Source organism: Artibeus jamaicensis, unplaced genomic scaffold (assembly GCF_021234435.1).
Source record: "Artibeus jamaicensis isolate MK-2021 breed Jamaican fruit bat unplaced genomic scaffold, CSHL_Jam_final scaffold_1283, whole genome shotgun sequence".
NCBI classification, from domain to species: domain Eukaryota; kingdom Metazoa; phylum Chordata; class Mammalia; order Chiroptera; family Phyllostomidae; genus Artibeus; species Artibeus jamaicensis.
In genome coordinates this window covers 17,907,767-17,928,134 of record NW_026522028.1, presented here as the reverse complement: position 1 = coordinate 17,928,134, position 20,368 = coordinate 17,907,767, and the positions used below count along the sequence as shown (strand labels likewise).

At 39.0% G+C, this 20,368-nt stretch overlaps 1 protein-coding gene across 2 annotated transcripts in view; it reads left to right on the top strand.

Moving 5' to 3' along the window:
- The window catches only part of TXLNG (taxilin gamma), a 48,831-nt gene that overhangs the window by 12,283 nt on the left and 16,180 nt on the right, over positions 1-20,368 (top strand). For both annotated transcript variants that reach the window (XM_037157453.2, XM_037157455.2), the window contains exons 2-5: positions 10,738-11,041; positions 13,054-13,145; positions 18,032-18,202; positions 19,457-19,651. In XM_037157453.2, coding sequence (XP_037013348.2) covers positions 10,738-11,041; positions 13,054-13,145; positions 18,032-18,202; positions 19,457-19,651 — 762 coding nt within the window. The remainder of the gene's footprint in view (positions 1-10,737; positions 11,042-13,053; positions 13,146-18,031; positions 18,203-19,456; positions 19,652-20,368) is intronic.

The following is a 20,368-nucleotide window of genomic DNA, read 5'->3' as shown; positions in this document are numbered from 1 at the left end:
GATAAGTCCTCCTTCATTTCCAACTTCTAAGTTCATACTCTAGAAGTAATCATGGTGAGCAGTTTTGGCGATATCCGTATAGAAAAGTTGTATTCATGTACTGCCTTACGTATGAGTACATTTATTTATCCTGACATGTTCATCCCACATCACATGTCTGTCTTTTTCCCTATTTAATGATATCTTGCAGTTTCGTCCATAAGGCTGATCTATATCAATATTCTTTTGAAGGGCTGCATACTTTTAGCTTGTATAGATGACCCTTACTTAACCAGTTTCTTATTGGTAGACATTTAGATGGTTTGGCGCGGTAACAAGCAGTGGTTTGGTGACTGGCCTTTGCCCTTCAGTGAGAATATCTGTGGAATAAACCAGCAGTGGAGTCTGCTGGGTGGAAGTCAGTGCGCATTCAGGTATTGGTCAATACTGCTAAATAACTACACAACCAACATTACCATTTTAGATGCCCTGGGACTGTATGTACTGAGGGACTCTTTCCCACACCAAGGTTTGTTTTGTTTTTTTAAATCATCCTTTAAAATCTGGTAGGTAAAAAAGATGGTGTCTTACTTTGATTTGCATTTTGATTGTGTGTGTGTGTGTGTGTGTGTGTGTGTGTTTTAATTATGAATGAGGTTGAATGTTTTTGTGTATTGGGCATTTTTAGTTTGCTAACCGGTTTGCTTGTTCACAAACTCTTGAAAATTGGGTCTCTGACTTATTTAAAGCCTATACAAATGTCATATTTTGGCTAGTCTGAAGTTTCCAGTTGTTTTTTAGTACATTGATCTTCCTCTCTAAAAAATAAAACAGCTTCCGAGTTTTTTGATTACCTTAGAAAGGCCTTTCCCATACCAAGGTTATGAAAAAAATTTTTCCTTAGGACTTCTAGTTTTGTGTCATTTTCATGTTTCAATCTTGGTACATGTGGAAAGGTGAGATAGAATATCACTTTTCTCCCCCCATATGGCTTGGGAGCTATCTGAAATCATTTTCTTTACTAATTGGAAATGACACCACTTTTAATATAGTAAATTCCTGTATAGGGGTCTGTGTGGTCTGTTTTTTTAATTAATTTTTTACAGCTTTATTTAAGTATAATTAAACTTACCCATTTTTTTGTTATTGATTTTAGAGAGAGGGGACGGGGTGGGGGGGAGAGAGAAGGAGGGAGAGAAATACAGATGAGAGAGAAACATCAATCAGTTGCCTCTTGCTTGTGCCCTGATAGGGGACCGAACCCACAACCCAGGCATGTGCCCTGACTGGGAATCAAACCTGCTACTTTTCCGTTTATGGGATGACTCTCCCATCAGCTGAGCTACACTGGACAGGTCTGTGTGGTCTATTTTTGAAGACAGTGCTATATAATTAAGAAATCTCAGGAAAGTATTTCATGCCTGAAATAAAAACAAGCTCTCAACTTTGGGCGTTTATATTTTGAGGTAAAAAGAATGTATTGTCTTAGCCCTGGCCGGTGTGGCTCAGTGGAGGATTGAGTGCCAGCATGTGAACCAAAGGGTCACATGTTCTATTCTCAGTCTAGGTGCATGCCTGGGTTGCAGGCCAGGTCCCCAGTAGGGGCTGCGTGAAAGGCAACCACACACTGATGTTTCTCTCCCTCTTTTCCCCTGTCTAAAATTATTCAGTAAAATCTTAAAAAAGGAAAACCCTAAAGAATATATTATTTTAAAAGAGAATTTATTGTTTTAAAGAATATAGGCATATTGTAGAGACATGTATACCAGAATATAATTATGTACTGGTGCACAGCAATATATCATTTTATATGTTAAAAATAAAAACCCTTCCCTGACTGGTGTGGCTCAGTGGATTGAGCACCAGCCTACAAACTAAAAGGTTCCGGTTCAATTTTCAGTTAGGGCATTTGCCTGGGTTGTAGGCCAGGTCCCCAGTTGGGGGTGTGTGAGAGGCAACTGATCAATATTTCTCTTGCACATCATTGTTTTGCTCCCTATCTTTCTCCCTTCCTCCCCCTTTCCAAAAAATAATAAGTAAAAACATTTAAAAACCCCTCCTGGCTGGTGTGGCTAAGTGGATTGAGTGCTGGCCTGAAAGGGTCATTGGTTCAATTCCCAGTCAGGGCACGTGCCTGGCTTGCAGGCCAGGTCCCCAGTAGGGAGCGTATGAGGGGCAACCACACATTGATGTGTCTCTCCCTCTTTCTCCCTCCCATCTCCTCTCTCTAAAAATAAATAAATAAATAAATAAATAAAATCTTTAAAAAATTAAAAACCAAAATTGTTTTTTTTCTCACTCCTTTGTTCTAACACAGTATAAAACAGACAACTATTTAAGATATATTGAGTTACATATTTTAAAGACTCTGGTCCAAAATGGTTAAAACAGAATTTTGAGATAAATGATTGATGCAGCGTTAGCTGTGTGGAAAACTTTGCTGTCCAAAATAATTCTTTGAAAGATTAAAATAGCTTTAGGATATGAACTATTTTAAATGACTCATAAAGATAAAGTCACTTTTCTAATTTAAAAAGCAGATGAACTCACCAAATCCATCTACCTATTGAAAAAATAAAAAAGCAGATAAAAGCGAGTTTTATAATAGGTTTGTAAAAATTGTATCTTGAAATGTAAAGGCCCTTTAAAATACCGGAGATGTTTAAGAGGGAGGTTCGCATTTTAAAAACTAAGTAAGGCCAGTAACTGGCATTCTAAGAGGTAGGAGGTGTCTTCTGCCCACACTGGGCCACACTAGGCCACACTGGGCCAGGCAAGTGCACACTCTTGTCCTCACATTCCTGTTTGGTAGTTGACAACTCTTAGGGTAAATTATAGAAACATAGATATGAGGAGGTTTTTAGAGATTATTTATTTTACTTTTTAAAGATTTTATTTACTTTTAGAGAGAAGGGAAGGAAGGAAGCGAAGGAGAGAAACAGCAGTGTATGAGATATACATCAATCGGTTGCCTCTCACTTGCCCCCTACTGGGTGGGGACCTGGCCTGCAACCCAGGCACGTGTCCTGACTGGGAATTGAACTGGCAAATTTTGGTTCATAGGTCGGCACTCAGTCCACTGAGCCGCACCAGTCAGGGTAGAGATAATTTAGTTTATCCTAAGACACAAATACACTTTCAAAAAAAAAAAAAACCCTCAATGCCTTAAATAACCACTTAAAATGATTTAAAGGCATCTGAACCCCTGGATTAATGCCTCCTCACCTCTCTAAATCCCTGACTTAATCACTGCTGAGAATTTTAGAGCTCTTTCCCAGTGTTTTCCTAAATGCAGACTGGTATATCTAGCATGCTATGTATTTTTAGACATTTTGTAACAGCGTGAGAGATCTGTTTGCCTTGACCTTTCATTTTCCAAGGCTGATGTATGAAGGGAGGGGAGCACCGCAATGGAGAGAACATAGGCCCTTGAGTTTGACAGGCCTGGTTTTGAATTTTGCTGGTCCCTTTCACTGACTTTAATATGATCTTGGGCAAGTTACCTCACCTCACCTAAGTCTCATTTTCCTTATTTGGGAACATTAAGACCTATCTCTCAGTGGGCTGGGAAAGGTTAAATGGGGTAACAGGAGTTAACGAGTTCTGAAGGTTCCCTTCACCTACTTGATAGTTTTATTTGGAACCCAGGGCAAGCTAAGGTTCTCTCCCCAGGAAGATGTGTAAATGTGCACAATCTCTCCGACCAGCTCCCTCTGCAGGGCCACCCCAGCCCTCAGCAACAAGGGCTGAGTGATTTCTGCTCTTAGTACATGCTTGGCACTGGTTGAAGGCATTCTAGCTTATTGAAGCAGATGGTAGTTGAAATAATTAGGAAGTGAATGTGGGTGTTGGCTTTTTTTGTTTTTTATTTATACCAGCTTTAGTAAAAGAACAACCATTACTAATAATATTGAAGCTCTTTAAACAAAACAAGCCAAAGAAATATGGTTCTTTAGCTTCAACACTTACTTGAAAGAGCATAAGTGGAAGTTTTAAACTTTAAAGTTATTCATCCTCTTTATTCACAGAGTAGTAGGGAAAGAAACTCATTTAACTTTTTTTCTTTTAGGCTTAATTTTTTAAAAAATTAATTGATCAGAGAGAGACGGAGAAACATCGATTTGTCATCCTACTTACCCATGCATTCATTGCTTAATTCTTTTATGTGCCCTGAATGGAGAGTAAACCCTTAACCTTGGTGTGTCAGTACAGTGCTCTAACCAACTGAGCTATCCAGCCAAGGCTCTTTTAGATTTTTTAAAAAAGATTTTATTCATTTCTCTTTAGAGGGGAAGGGAAGGAAAGAGGGAGAGAAATATCAGTGTGTGGTTGCCTCTCCTGGGTCCCTTGCTGGGACCTGGCCTGCAACCCAGGCATGTGCCCTGATTGGGAATCAAACCGCAATCCCTTAGTTCGCAGGCCTGCGCTCAATCCACTGAGCTACACCAGCCAGGACTCTTTTAAATTTTTATTTCCCATGCAGGCTAAGTTTCAAATGTATTGATCCAAAAACCTATTACAAGTAGTAGATGAATACAGAGTATTCATTTTCATTTGCAAAATTTTCTGAAATAGTTATTCTTTGCTTCTGCAATTAATTGTTGATAAACTGGTGACTATCCATGTTGAAGGATCCTGTTCTTCAGTTGAGGAGACATCTTAGCCGCAAGTATTGAGGCAGTGGAAGATGGAAAAATAGATCCTTTTTTGACAGGTGCGCGTAGCATCTGGATTGGGAAGGTGATTGGGGATTAGGGTTCTAGTAAACTCTCTTGGGGCCAAATGACGTGCTCTCTAGCACACTATTGTAGTGTTTTAAGCTACAAGAGCTAAACACGCTGCTCAGGACTATAGATTGATTAGCAAAGTGAAAATATTTTTTGTTTTTTTTATCATTTTGTTTAAGAAAAGGTTCAAATAGAAATTCATCTTGAAATTACTTATTATTGCTTTCATTTTTATTTGAGATTGGAATTTAAATAAACATATTCTCTTCTTTTGCCTAATAATAGATGCTATATTAGAGAACCCTATTCATGTTGGTATTTAGAAAAAAAAACCCCACAAACTGTTAGGAAGCTAATTCCTGGTCCCTAACTTGAGAGGTAAGAACAGGCCTGCTGTGAAGCCCTCTGGCCTCCTGCTCTGACCCCACTCACCCCATTTCTCCTCATTAACATATTTCTTATACAAACCTCCCCCCTGCAAACATCCATTTCATGGCATACAGTGCATACTACAGGGGATTTTTCTTTTTCGCTTTTCGACCTGTACTTATAGTTTAGTGGTTATACAACTACCTGTTTTTTTGAACAAATGCCGTAGTACTCCACTGTGTGGATGTATCACAATTTATCTAGTCATTATGAATTGACATCTAGGATATTTCTGATTACTTGTTGCTATGCTTCGTAAATATCCTTATGTATATCATATCTCAAATGTACGGGTTTATCTGTAGGATAAATGGGTAAGGAATGGACTTGCTGGTCAAAGCACATGTGGCATGATGATTTTTAACACTGTATTATGAAAATTTTCAGACATGGTAAAGGTGAAAGAATTTCATGCAGAACATCCACATTGCTACCACCTAGATCCTACCTCTGACAGTTTACTATATTTCCCTTTTCATATCTGTTCACCTGTCTGTCCCTTCACCCAGGAAGCCATTGTAAGTGTGTAAATGCTGAGTTGTAACAGGTGCATGCTGCTCTCTCTGTAACCAAACTCTTATCAAGATACGGAGCATTCCAGCGCCCCAGAATGTTCCCTTCCGCCCCTTCCGAGACAATCCCCGCCTTGAACTGGACTTTTTAGCGGTTAAACCAATTTATCCCCCAACCAGAAATGCTTGCGAATACCTTACATCCTCTCTTACACAATGTGATCAGAGTTTTTGATGTGAAAAATGTGTGATAGTTTAAGTTGCATTTCTCTTATTAGTGGAAGTTAAGCGTGTGTTTACAAGCCATTTGTATTTCCTTTCTGCAAATTCTTCATATTGTTTGCCCATTTTTGTTGGGTTGGAGGTCTTAGCATTCTTTATTCCATTTGAGAATCCAATTATGTTAAGTAAAAGGTTATTTTTTCTGACTGTTTATAATTTTAATAAAATTTGCATATGTTCTGTGATTTTTCCAGTGTTCTGTTATTAGTTATTAAATCTCTTATGCCATCTTGAAATAGGTGAATATATTGCACCTTTTCTCCAAAATTGAGAACATGAAGAACAGTAATAACAGAAAATACTTGCAAATCATATGTCTGACCAGGGACTTATGAATAGTGTATATAAAGAACTCTTACAACTCAATAATAAAATAACAAATTACCCAAATAAGAAATAGGGAAAGGGCCTGAATAGACATCTCTCCAAAGGAGGTATACAAATGGCCAATACGCACCTGAAAAGATTCTCAACATCATTAGATGAGATACCTCCATACTTGGCCCGTTGTGATCAAAAGGACGGTATTGATATGGATAAATTGGAACCCTCATCCACTGCTTGTGGGAATGTAAAATGGTGCGCTCACTGGAAAAATAGTGTGGCAATTCTTCAGAAGGTTAACACATAGATTGACCATATGACCCAGCAGTTGCACTCCAAAAGTTGGTACAAATGCCCATCAACTGATGAGTGGATAAATAAAGTATGGTATATACATGCAGTGGAATATTATTTGGTAATAAAAAGAAATGAAGTACTGATACATACTACATTATAACTATAAGGTTTCATGGTTGAATCTTGAAATTACTATGTCATCTAAAAGAAAGCAGACACAGAAGGCCACATGTTATATGATGCCATTGATATGAAATGTCCAGAATAACCACATCTGTAGAGACAGAAGGTACATTAGTTACCTATGGCTGGAAATAATGGAAGGATTAGGGATTTGTAGCTAAAGAGTACTGAGTTTCATTTTGAGGTATCTAAAATTTGATTTCTAAAATTGATTGTGGTGACGGTCGCACAACTGTGAACACACTAAAAACCAGTGAATTGTATACTCTCAATTGGCAACTTGTATGCTGTATAAATTATATCTCAGTAAAGCTGTTAAGAAAGGTCACAAATAGAACTGAAGAACTACCAATTAACAAATTTCATTCCTCACGTAGCTTTCTTATTAAAATTGATCCTAGGATAGGCCTCAGGTTTTCCTTGGTGAAAATTATTTATGTTCCCTGTCTTCCAAATGGCTTGCTCATTATGTACGGATATGACTTGACAGCACACTTTCTGGTACTGTGCGGGGTTTATTATCATTGCACATCTGAGAAATTATACTACATGTTAGGGATAAAAAATCTTCACTTTATCTTTTAATAGATTCTCATCAATATTTAAGGCCAACATTGTGGTTTTATAGTCCTGTTCTTAATACTGATCGTCTTCAGGGAATAGGTTTGAAAGTTATTTTTTATAAATTTGGGAGGATGGTGTTCATTGTACTCATTTTTGCATAGAAGGTCTGTGTTAACATTATGGGCCCAACTAGTACATGGCACTTTATTTGTTTATTTATTTTTTAAAAAATTATTTATTTGTTTATTTTTAGAGAGAGGGGAAGGGAAGGAGAAAGAGTGGGAGAGAAACATCAATGTGTGGCTGCCTCTCATGTGTCTCCCACTGGGGACCTGGCCCGCAACCCAGGCATGTGCCCTGACTGGGAACTGAACCAGCGACCCTTTGCTTTACAGGCTCATGCTCAATCCACTGAGCTGTACCAGCCAGGGCGACACTTTAATAACTGATGTAAAATAGAGGTAGAATTAGTATTTAAATATACAATGCAGTATTAAAATGACCACTTTGCATTTGGTTTGATAGTAATTCTTCTGTAATATGTTATTGGGACATATTAGTGGTTTTAAGAAATTTCTACAGTAATGAAATTTAACAAAGGACAATTCCTAAAATTTTATCATTAATTTTTTTTAATCCTCATACAAGGATATGTTTATTGATTTTAGAGAGACAGAGAAGGGGAGAGAGAGAGACGTCAATGTGAGAAACATTGATCAGTTGCCTCCCATATGCCCCCGACTGGGGATCGAACCCCTGACCTTTTGGTGTGTGGGATGATACTCCAACCAAATGAGCCACCCAGCTAGAGCTCATCATTAATTTTTAAATAAACTTAACATCTATGGATTACACGAGAAACAATGCTCTATGGAATGTGTTATATGTGAAAGTGAAATTTTAAATTTTTTGAAAGAATTAAGGTCTTCAATATTACTTTGTGAATTTTTAAAATCTGAATTAGGCTTATATTCTGAATGTGGCATCAAACTTAACTCAAAATAGCCCATTTTCCCTTAATGCATTACTTTTTTTTTTTTTTTTTAAGAACAGAAAGTATTACAGGTACATTGTTTTTAAAGTATGAAAAGCAACACAACTTTAATCTCTCTCCCCAGAGGAAAATATTTCTGTTTTGGTTCTTCATAAATTTTGAATAATGTATAAATTACAACTTTTAACATAAACCTTACTGAAGTAAAACATATATACAGAACAGTATACAAAGCACAAATGTTTAGGCTTACCAAATTTCCACAAAGTGAGCCTCTGTGTTGCCCCATCTAGATCAAGACAGAATGTTACCCCACGCCGCAGAAGGCCTTGACCTCACCAGTGACCACTATCCTGATTTCTGCCACCATCAATTAGCTTTGCCTGGTTTCGAACTTTATTATATAAACTGTTTCCTAGAGTGTGTATTCTGGCATCTTCCTTGCAACAGTCTGCCTATGAGAGTCCTCTCTGTTGCTGTATGTAGTAGTATTTCATTCTCATTGCTGGATGGTTTGAACATGTTAGAATGATCCTTTCTTCTGTTGATAGAAATTTAGATTGCTTCCATTTTGGGGTAATTACAAATAGTGTTGCTCTAGACATTCTCGGCCTTTGGTTGCACATATGTGCACACTTGGGTGAAATCCCAGGACTACAATTAACCATATTGGAAGGTATCCATATTGCTAGAGTGTTTCAGAGTGACTGTACCAACTTGTTCTTTCAAAAGTGCGGTACTTGATATATCAGCGTTAGACTGCAAAAGATAAGCATTTAGTTTCCTTAACCTCTCTATCCCCTACTTTGGTGCTTTAAATTATTTTTACTTCTGTGGTTGGATTTTTATTTTTTAAAGGTTTTATTTATTTATTTTTAAACAGAGGGAAGAGAGGAGAAAGCGGGGGGAAAGAAACATCAGTGTGTGGTTGCCTCTCACATGCCCCCAACTGGGGGCCTGGCCTGCAACCCAGGCATGTGCCCCGACTGGCAATCAAACAAGCAACCCTTTGGTTTGCAGGCGGGTGCTCAATCCACTGAGCCACACCAACCAGGGCTGTATTTTTATTATTATAACTGGAAACAATCTCTGTTCTAATTCTGGAAAATAGCTTTTGTCCAGTTGTAATAAGAGAAAGATGAATTAGACACTCCCCATTGTATTATTCAAAAAGGAAGAAGCCCTCTTTTACACAGAGAGAACATGTACAAAATTTAAATTCGTGTTATATCATGTGACCAAGCAGTGTTAACAAGGAGGGATGTCCCGTAAATAAGGGGGTTAACAATGTGATAGGAGAGAGTAAGGTAAAATAACTGTTCTGAGGATAAAATGCTGGAATAAAGCCACCTGTCCTGTGCCTACTACCTGTATTTGTTAGGGTTAGGATAGCTGTTTAAAACATTATTCTCAAGATTTTGGTGCTTAATGTGCAACCAATTAATTTTTTTCCTTCTCTAATAGTAGTTTTCGTGTGGATAATATGTGGCTTTTTGTGTCTGGCTTCTTTTACACAGTGTAATGATTTCACAGTTCATCTGTGAAACCTTACAGTTTAATAATAGTAACGTGGGTGTTCTTTGTAAGAAGGGTGACTTTATAGGTACATGGGATTTAGGGGCCCAGGCTGCTTTCATCCTGTGCCTCTGCCATCTCGTAGGGTCTTGGAGACGTCTGCATTAAGCCAGAATGGGAAAGAGACGGTAGAGAAAGAACGTTTGCTTCTAAGAGTAAGTCTTGTTGCAGAAGGGGCAGTCACCGCTTGGGCTCACATTCCATTTATGGGAACTTCACACGGGAGTCCCACCTAGATGTAAGGGCTTGGAGTCATATTGTCCTTAGCTGAGTACTGGTCCAGCAGTGCCAGATCCCCAGGATATTGGAGGAGCATGGGGTTTTTGCTGGACACCTAGTAAACCATTCTTCTGTACTGTCATCTCCTTAAGGATAAGACCAGAATAATTTTTTTAGGTAAAACTGGAGTACAGTCTAAGTTTCAGGTGTGCAACATTTAATTCGACCTCTATATACTGTTAACCACCAAAGCAATCGCCACCAAAACTCCGGTTACCATCAAGACCAGAATAATTCATGTTCATTAACTCAGGACAATTTCACGTTTGTTAACTAACATGAAATTTTTTGCTGATTAAGTAGTGGAATTTTTATAGGGAAATAAGCGAAGATTTACAACTAAATGGTATTTCTTACCTCCTTTGGTACCTCTTATATGTGTGGTTTGTTTTAACTTTCATTTTTCTCATCCTTTACAGTTAGAGGTCGCCTCTCAGTGAAACATAGAAACTGCCTACCATATTTTTCATCAATTTTACAAACCACTAAGAAAGAAAAACGCTGTCAACCTACGGTGTGCTATTGATTTTAAACATTGATTACATTTGATTTAACCCCCATTTCCATCTTTTTTCTCCTCCCTTCCCTCTAGTTTGTGATTGGCACAATGGAAGAAGCTGGAATATGCGGGCTAGGGGTGAAAGCAGATATGTTGCATAACTCTCAATCAAACGATATACTTCAGCATCAAGACTCAAATTGTGGTGGCACAAGTCACAAACATTCACTGGAAGAGGATGAAGGCAGCAACTTTATAACAAAAAACAGAAGTTTGGTGAGCTCAGCATACTGCACACAAGAGTCAAGAGAGGCCATTCCTGGGCAAGAAGCTCGAACTGATCCCCCCGATGGTCAGCAAGATTCAGAGTGCAACAGGAGCAAAGAAAAGACCTTAGGTAATATCTCTGCGCAGTGGTCGGACGTTCTCACACACCAGCCCATTTACTCATATTTCCTGTGGCATCGGTGATTATGAACGTGGCCTGTAGTGGCCAGTATTGAGGTGGATGTTTAGCATCTGTTGTCTTCATTGGGGTCTGTCTGCCTGTGTGCTGCAGTTCTGTGCAGGAGGTGAAGATAACAGAGTAGGAAGTTTGCTCTAAATAATTAAGAATTGGCTTTTGTGAAAAAAATTGGGGCCTACTAGATAGAAGTAGTATTAGACTTGCCTTGTTTGCATCTTTAATGTGGCTTGACCAGCATCTACTACGAAAACTGTATATTTATTTGATCGCTTTAGTATTTAAAAACTAGTCAGCAAAAATCGAGAGATGACATAATGTTATCTGTAGTTCAGAAAGTGGGGTAAGACTGGCTCTCAAGGGTACGTTTTCTTTCACCTCCTCTATTTGAGACTTAGGACCAAAAATGTGATACATGGAATCTCGTTATGAAATCTGAACTGACCTTTCATTTTGACCTTACTGGTTGCCTCTAAGTTTTTTATACTTATACCCAAGATTAATAGTGTTTAATTTGTATGGTTTTCTATATGCTACATTAGAATTATCCTTATTAAATCCATTTTCTGCTAAATTGGAAAACTTAAAACTTTTTAGAAATAGAAAAATAATTTTAATTAAAAAATTTTAATTTCCTTACAAATAAAGACAAATTTCTTCAAAGTTAGCAGGCCCAGCAATATGTGTAACAGCAAACAGGGTCTTAAAAAGTTGCACATAATGTTACCATGTGACTCAGCAATTCTACCTATACATGTGCCCCAGAAAATTAAAAATGTGTCCATGAAAAATGGTAGCTGACTGTTCCTGACAGCATTATTCATAATAGCGCAAAAGTTAAAACAAATTTCATCCATCAGCTGATGAGTGGATAAGACAATGTAGTATACTCATACAGGGGAGTATTATTCAGCAGCAAAAACGAATGTAATGCTGATCCCATGTGGGTGGACCTCAAAAAATTATCCCAAGTGAAAGAAACCGGACACAGAGGCCATGTTGTATATATGATTCAATTCTATATGAAGTGTCTAGAATTTGCAAATTCACGGAGACAAAAAGTTAGAGTAGCGGTCGTCTGGAAGAAGGAGCAGTGGGGACTGCTGGAGGGTATGGGGTTTCTTTCTGAGGTCATAAAAAGTGTTCTAAAATTAGCAGTGATGGCTGCACCACTTTGTGAATATACTCAGTTGTATACTTTAAAATGGTAAACTTTATGGTATATGAATTGTATGTTCAAAATACCCAGATGTAATGTCGGTTTAAAAATCATCATATAAATTGAACCTACCAGCTAGCCTAACAAATAAAACATTATCACTTATTTTGAAACACCACTCGTCCCCTCCTACTTTAACTACTTGCTTCTCCCTGCCAAAGTCTTTAAATGTTGTTAAGCTCTTTTCTCCAAGGGAAGAGCTGTGTTGACATCTTTTCATTTATAATGAACTTGGTTAACACATGGAATATGCTTGCTAAACTGTCAGAAGTTACTTAGATTTCACATAGAAAAAGGCATATGTCACAAGTGAGTATGCATATCTTAGGCAGGCAGAGAGTACCAACTGAAATTCCCTTTGAACATCTATATTTGTACTTGCTTAGGAGGAAGCTTTTAAAAATATTCTGCCCTTTGTAACTTGCCCTTTGTCTTAACTTGGACATCGGTAGTTAAGCAGAAGGATTTTCAGGCCTTCAGCAAGAGTTCTTACAAATAGCTAGCCTTGTTAGAAAGTGAATAAATTTGAGGCGGGGGCGGGCGGGCTGCTAATCCCGAATTTAAAGATAGCTTTTTTAGTTTAGCTGGGAAATACCTTATTTCTAGTTATAGGCGTAAATTATTTTATTCAGATTGTCAGAACACAGGAAATGTTATATAGAATTTGCAGGTTAGATTTGATCTCATTCTTCTTCCAGGACTTATTTGTTATCTTGTTAATCATCAGGAAAAGAAGTTTTATTACTGATGCAAGCCCTAAATACCCTTTCAACTCCAGAAGAGAAGCTGGCAGCTCTCTGTAAGAAATATGCTGATCTTGTGAGTATTAATTACATCATGGGAGTGAGGTCCATATAAAATATAGCAAAATGGGTGTGTGCTTGATCAGCTTTTTAAAATGTGACTTTGATGTAGCTTTAAATGTAAAATTATTCCAAAATTGAGGAGGAGAATCTGATTTCTTGGGGCTTTTTTTGTTGCTTGTATGACATCACTTTAAAACTTGATACCTAGGAGAGAACATTAGAATGCTAATAAGATATGGTATAATTTTTGTAAAACTCATTCTTGGAGTATTCCTAAGTCAGCCTTTTTACCCCTGTGTTATGATGCTTTTAGTCAGTTGGGATATAGTGGTTCCTGTATTTAATTTTTCCTAGGCGAATCCAAAGTTAAAGGCTCTAGCCATTGTGATTGAAATTGTGAGTTGGATGAAATAGTCTACTAACACATACTGTGGCTCAGGAAATTTTGATTTTGCATATGGTCTGTGCCAGGTATTCCTTTTTCCATCTTTCAAAGAAGTTGATCTTATTTGTTCTGGGCCTAGGTTATTTCATGAAGCACTAATTTTGTTTTTAAAATTAAGAAAGAAGTCTCAGCATGGAAACACTGCCATCCTTTTTAAGCTGAAGCATAGCAAAATCATACAACCCTTTGAATGAAAGTTTTTTTTTTTAATTTTTTTATTGATTATGCTGTTACAGTTGTTCTATTCCCCCCTTCATTCCCCTCCACCCTACCCCCCCATCCCCACCATTACCCCCCCTTTAGTTTATGACCATGTGTCGCAAGTTCTTTAGATTCTATATTTCCCATGCTATTCTTGCCCCCCCTTCTATTTTCTATCTACTGTCTATGCTACTTACTTTCTGTACCTTCTCCCCCCTTCTCCTCCTCCCACTCCCCTATTGCTAACCCTCCTTGAGATCTTCATTTCTATGTTTCCACTCCTGATCTAGCTGTCCTTTTAGTTTGCTTTCATTTTAGGTGTGGTTGTTAATAACTGTGAGTTTGTTGTCCTTTCACTGTTCATGTTTCTTTAACTTCTTTTTCTTAGACAAGTCCCTTTAACATTTCATATAATAAGGGCTTGGTGATGATGAACTCATTGAATTTGGTCTTATCTGAGAAGCACCTTATCTGTCCTTCCATTCTAAATGAAAGTTTTGCTGGATAGAGAGAACAATCTTGGTTGTAGGTCTTTGGATTTCATGACTTGGAATACCTCTTTCCAGCCCCTTCTTGCCTGTAAGGTCTCTTTTGAGAAATCCGCTGACAGAATGAAAGGTTTTGGAAGACTTAGAATTCTAATGTAAATACTAAAATTAATGCCCTTCGTGAAATACTTAATGTGAATCATCATTGGCAATTTATATGCATTTTCATCTGTTGTTAAAGCAGCTTTATTCCATATCATAAACACTGCTGTTTGTCAATGACCAGTTCTAAAAGTGAATTCTATTTATTTATTACTGAAAGAAATAAAGTCACTTTCCCTCAGTTTACAGAGGTGTCTGAGTATACCTCCACATAGCTGGCATTCAGCAGTCTGGAGCCTTGCACAATTCAGAGCAGGAGGAAATCCTGTGCATCCACGAAAAATGGCCTAGAACAAATGCAGAGATGGCAGAAAACAGTGTGGTCAGGATTCCTTTCACTTCCATTGGCTACGGAAGAAAGTCCCTTTGGTTCCATCCGCATGAGGAGAATCATGCGAGAAGTGGTGGGAAACGAAGAACAAAAAAAGGGAAAAGAGAAAATGGAGAAAAGTATGAAAGTGCAAAAGAAAGCAGTGTAGGGTTGGCTACCTGACAAGAGCAGCTAGCCGTGAACGGGTTTGGAGAGGAAAGGGCAAATAGTTGCATAAGGCAATCCTTAGACTCATGTAGGTCATTGGGACATTTGTTAAAAGGTACATTCTCATTCCCTGGGTCTGGGTTGGGCCCTGAGAGTCTTCGTTCTGACAAGCCACAAGCTCCTAGGTGATGATAATGGTACCTAGCAGCCCTTGGATCACCGTTCAAGTAGCAAGGATCTAGAGTGTTTCTGTTTGTGTGTATGTGTGGGGTGGGGGAGGCTGTGGTTATTTTTAAGTACCAGTTATGGTCACTAAATCCATTTTAGGATGTGACACACTGAAGAATTGCCAAGTGAGTAACCTCTCTTAGATTTAGATTTGTGCTGAACATACGAAGGACGAAACATTTACTGTTTTCAGAAAATGTTCTAAAGCTTGACTTCTTTTTTTAAAAGATTTTATTTATTTTCAGAAAGAGGGGAAGGGAGAGAAACATCAGTGTGTGGTTGCCTCTTGCATGTGCCCTACTGGGGACCTTGCCTATAACCCAGACATGTGCCCTGACTGGGAATCGAACCGGGGACCCTTTGGTTTGCAGGCCAGTGCTCTATCCACTGAGCCACACCAGTCAGGGCTCTCTATGTAGTTTTAGATTCAACTTATTAGTTCCATGAGAACAAAAACCACTTGGGGATTGTGGAGAGCATTTCATGGAATCTATAGATGCATTTGGGGGAGGATCACTGCCTCCGTGAAGTTAAAGGAACTCAGAAAGTGGCTATCCTTATGCAAAAAAAATGCAATTAGATTTTTATTTATCATATACAATGATCAATTCTAGATGGATTAAGGATTTAAATGTCAAAAAATGAAGCTTTAAAAATGTTAGATATCATTTAGATTTATTTAGATATGTTAACAGATGAATATTTTTCCAAACTCGGGTTAAGGGGAAGATTTCTTACAACACAAAAAGCACTATCATACAAGATTGTAAGAATTGACTATTGAAATTAAGACTTTCTGTTTGTCAAAAGACACTTTAAAGGATAAAGTGAGAAGACATTACACACTCAGGAGAACATATTTTCAAAAAATATAATCAACATAAGCTTTAGTGTCAGGGATATGTAAGAAATACCTACAGGTGAGTGCAAAAAGAATAAACCATGGAAAACTGGGCAAGAGACATGTGAGGGGTAATTCACAGAAGTAGAAAAACACAGCTACACAGGTATCTTAAAGGTACATAAATATACAAAGAGATATTTGTTCTAATTAGTGATCAGAGAAATGCCAGTTAGGACCACAGCAAGATGCCACTTTATGGCCACTGTAGTGGCCTAGATTAAGAATTCTGATCATACTAAGTTTTGGAGAGGAAGTGCATCTGCATGATCTCTTGTAAATCGTTGACGGGAGAAGAAATTTGCCAGCCACTCTGGCAAACAGTCTGGCATAGTAATGTGAAATAGAACATCAGAAATCACTGCCTAGCAACCCCACTTCTAGGTTTGCACCCAAGAGAAATTCTTGCATGTATATACCACGAAACACATGAGAATGTCCATACCTTTGTGAGGAATGAACCCTGGAAACATCCCAAATACTCACTAATAAGTGAGTGGATCAATAAAGTGTACTGTTTGTAGTATATTTTTTAAAAAAGGGCAGCCCTGGCTGGTGTGGCTCAGTGGATTGAGTGCGGGCCTGCGAACTGAAGGGTCACTGGTTTAATTCCCAGTCAGGGCACATGCCTGGGTTGCAGGCCGGTTCACAGCAAGGGATGCACGAGAGGCAACCACACATTGATATTTCTCTTCTTCTCTCCTTCCCTTCCCTCTCTAAAGATAAATAAATAAAATCTTTAAAAAATAATAAAAATAATAAAATAAACATTTCTTAAAAAATAAAAAGTGCAGTATAATACAACCTGTTGATGAAATCCAGCAAGGCTTGTTTTTGTGCTGCCTGCAAGCTAAGAATAGGCTTTACATTTTTAAGGTTTTGCCTAAGAAACCAGGACAACACAGCAGATACCATTTGTGGCCTGCAAAGCCTAAAATACTTTCTGCACCTGAACAGAAAACGTTCTCTGTCCCCTGATCCTATAGCTACATGCGAGCCATTGGGGTGACTCGTAGCTGTGTGATCTGCAGCTGTGCTGTCCAAAACAGCCATTAACCACATGTGGCTGTTTAAGCATACATTAATTTAAACGAAGGAAAATAAAAAATCCTGTTCTCCAGTTGCAGTAGCCACAATAAAGTCAAAACAACTAAAACCAAAATGATTTCTTTTAGGACCACACACAGATGGTATAAAGAGGAGAGCAAAGAAGTAGTGAACCCAGGATTCAGGACTGTGGTTACTTTGAGGTGAGGAAGGCTGGGGGACTTCCAGTCCTCGCTGGAGTTACAGATAGTTTGTGCAGAACCGGCAGCCCCTTGGAACTGTGCCACAGCCCATGGCCCACAGAGAGATTGCTTTGCGAAAGTGTTACTTTTTCGGCAGGAGTTTTCATAAAGGCATTTTTAATGGCTGTGAGCACATCGCCTCTGGGGCTGCTTGGTTATTTTCATAGGCCACCAGGGGTCGCTCTTGTTCTTGAAATCATGACTCAGCAGCCTTTCCTTCAGGAAAGGTGAGTAAAGCTGCCATCTTATCTGTTAGTGTGGATTTAACCTTGAATAGACTCCTTTCCTCCAAACTCGAAATTGTAGTGATTCCCCGCTCACTAGCCAAGAACCCCCGAGCGCTGCTTATTCATTTATAGGAGGGCCATCACATTAAACTAGCCTGTGTGTGCTTTCAGAAGGGTAAAACTTGATGCGGTTGATCCCTACAAAGGTTTCTGAAAGCATCATGTTTTTGTTTTTAGTAGGAAAATAAAGAGCTGAAGATAGTTTTTTTTCCCCTACTCTAAGTTGTTTGTTTACTTTCCCATCACAACTGGAAAAGAGAAGGTTGGCGGAGTAGAGGGGCATGAAACAGTTGAAACTAAAATATTACACTATAATATTTGGTTATTGAAAATGTGTTCATAGCCCTTAATGTAATTCTTCTGTCCATAACCCAAAGGTTTTCAATGTACTTCCTAAATGTAAAGTGCTTGTTATTTTAGCTGGAGGAGAGCAGGAATGTTCAGAAGCAGATGAAGATTCTGCAGAAGAAGCAAGCTCAGATTGTGAAAGAGAAAGTTCACTTGCAGAGTGAGCACAGCAAGGCTATCTTGGCAAGAAGCAAACTAGAGTCTCTCTGCAGGGAACTTCAGCGTCACAACAAGACATTAAAGGTTAGTTGGTGCATTGTTCTGTGTTTCAGGGGGAACTGCCTCTGTTTTGTTTTGTTTTGTTTTCTATAACCACTGTGTACCTATTTAAAAGAAGTCCTTGTCTCTATTTGGAGATAGAGCTACCACCTTGCCTTCTGTTTTGCTTGGACTGATGCTTAGGGTCCCTCATATTTGCTCACGGGGATCTGGATGAGATTGGTATTTAGAACAAGCTCTCCTGCTGGGAGCCATGACTTAGGAAGCTCAAAGTTACCAGTTTTCAGCTGAGCACTGATGTAGTTCATCACCATGTGTGAGAAGCTGACATGTACGGAGCAGTGAGTGGGAACAGACTAAAGGCAGAATGAGCCTTGGAAGGGAAAACACATGCTGAGTTCCTCCCGGGCCTTTAGCTGCCTTGCCAAGCTGCTCTTGCCCACCCCAGCTATCCAGTTCCTGAGTACTTTTAGAAGAGCACTTATACTTTGGTACATCATAAAGGAAGGGGGAGCAGGCGTTCAGAGATTGACGGTACCAGCAGCGAAAAGGAAAAAGCAGAGACATGGAGCAGGCCTTTCCTCTTGTAGCGTTTCAGTTCGATTTTTACTGAGCAGGACCTCCTCATGCTCCCCCACCACAGCATACCCCAAGGCCTAGAATACAGGAGCGCTCAGGAGAGGGATCTGCACCTCATGTGGAAGCCCGTGGTTTTTTTCTTTGCTTTTGAACCTTTGGATTTAAATGTTATTGAAAAGAGGTGGTATTTTTTTTTCCCATAGCAAACCAATATTTTTATTGGACTTGTTTGGACATGTAAAAGTCTTTTAACACGTATATCCTAGTAAGAGTTGGAAATAGACTTTTCGAGATACAGATTCCATTTGTCCTCTTACCCCTAGGAAATAGAAGCTATGCCTCAGAAAGTCAGCTGCAAGAAGGGATCTGTCTCTTGAGGTTGATTTAAGATGCCTCCTTTCGGAACCACAGAGGGAGCCAGCCGCATGGACAGGCTCCTTACTTGTCTTTCAGGATAGTGAATTTCAGATGGTCACATAGCACTTACAGCAGGGCATTATGTGGCTCTCTGATTGTTCTGTTTACTTAGGAAAGGCTGCTTGCTTTTAAATGGGAGCCTTTTGGTCATAAATAAAGGGAAGGAATTAGAGTTCAGAAGCATCACCTCAGGGCAAGCAGTAAATGGACCCACCTAGGAGCAGCTTTTGGGAGTACCCTTTTCCATGAGTCTATGCCATTAACATTATTTTCCATAACAAGGAAGAAAATATGCAGCAGGCCCGAGAGGAGGAAGAAAGACGTAAAGAAGCAACTGCACACTTCCAAATTACTTTAAATGAAATCCAGGCACAGCTGGAACAGCATGACATACACAACGCCAAACTCCGCCAGGAGAACATTGAACTGGGAGAGAAACTGAAGAAGCTCATTGAGCAGTATGCACTGAGGGAGGAGGTAAAGGTGTTTTCTTCATTTCAACAGCTTGTTATTAGCACGGTCTTTTCACCATTCACTACTAAAGAATAAAAACTGTTGTCGTGGGGGTTGTAGAACTTTTGTATATGTGTAGCGGAAGGCAGGCTTTTCTTAGGAAAGGCACAGCCACCACGTGAAGGAAGGATGCTTTGGGATTGTCGCTTCACAGCACAGGGGTCAGTAGATTTGGGTACGTGAGGCAGTTCCTTAGAGACACATTTAGTACTTCTGTCTTCTATGTGATACTGGAAGATTGTGATTTTAAGATTTTATTCATTTATTTTTAGAGAGAGGAGAAGGGAGGGAGAAAGAGGGAGAGAAATATCCATATGAGAGAGGAACATTGATAGGTTGCCTCATGTACACACCCTAACGGGGCGTGGGGTGGGTGGGGGCCGAACCCGTAACCTTAGGCATGTGCCCTGACCAGGAATTGAACCAGTGACCTTTCGTTTTATGGGACAACACCCAACCTACTGGGTCAGGGCTAGAAGATTGTGATTTAGCATACAGATTGTCCCCTTATCTAGGCTAACAATGAATAAATATCTGGCCTCAGATATCCCATCTCTCAGACATTTGATAATCTGTACAGTCCACACCACCATTGCATTGCACCTATGTTTCAGATTTTTGTTTAAACGGGGGTTTTGTACTATTTGGGAGGCAAAAAGAACTGATTTCCGAACCTTCATA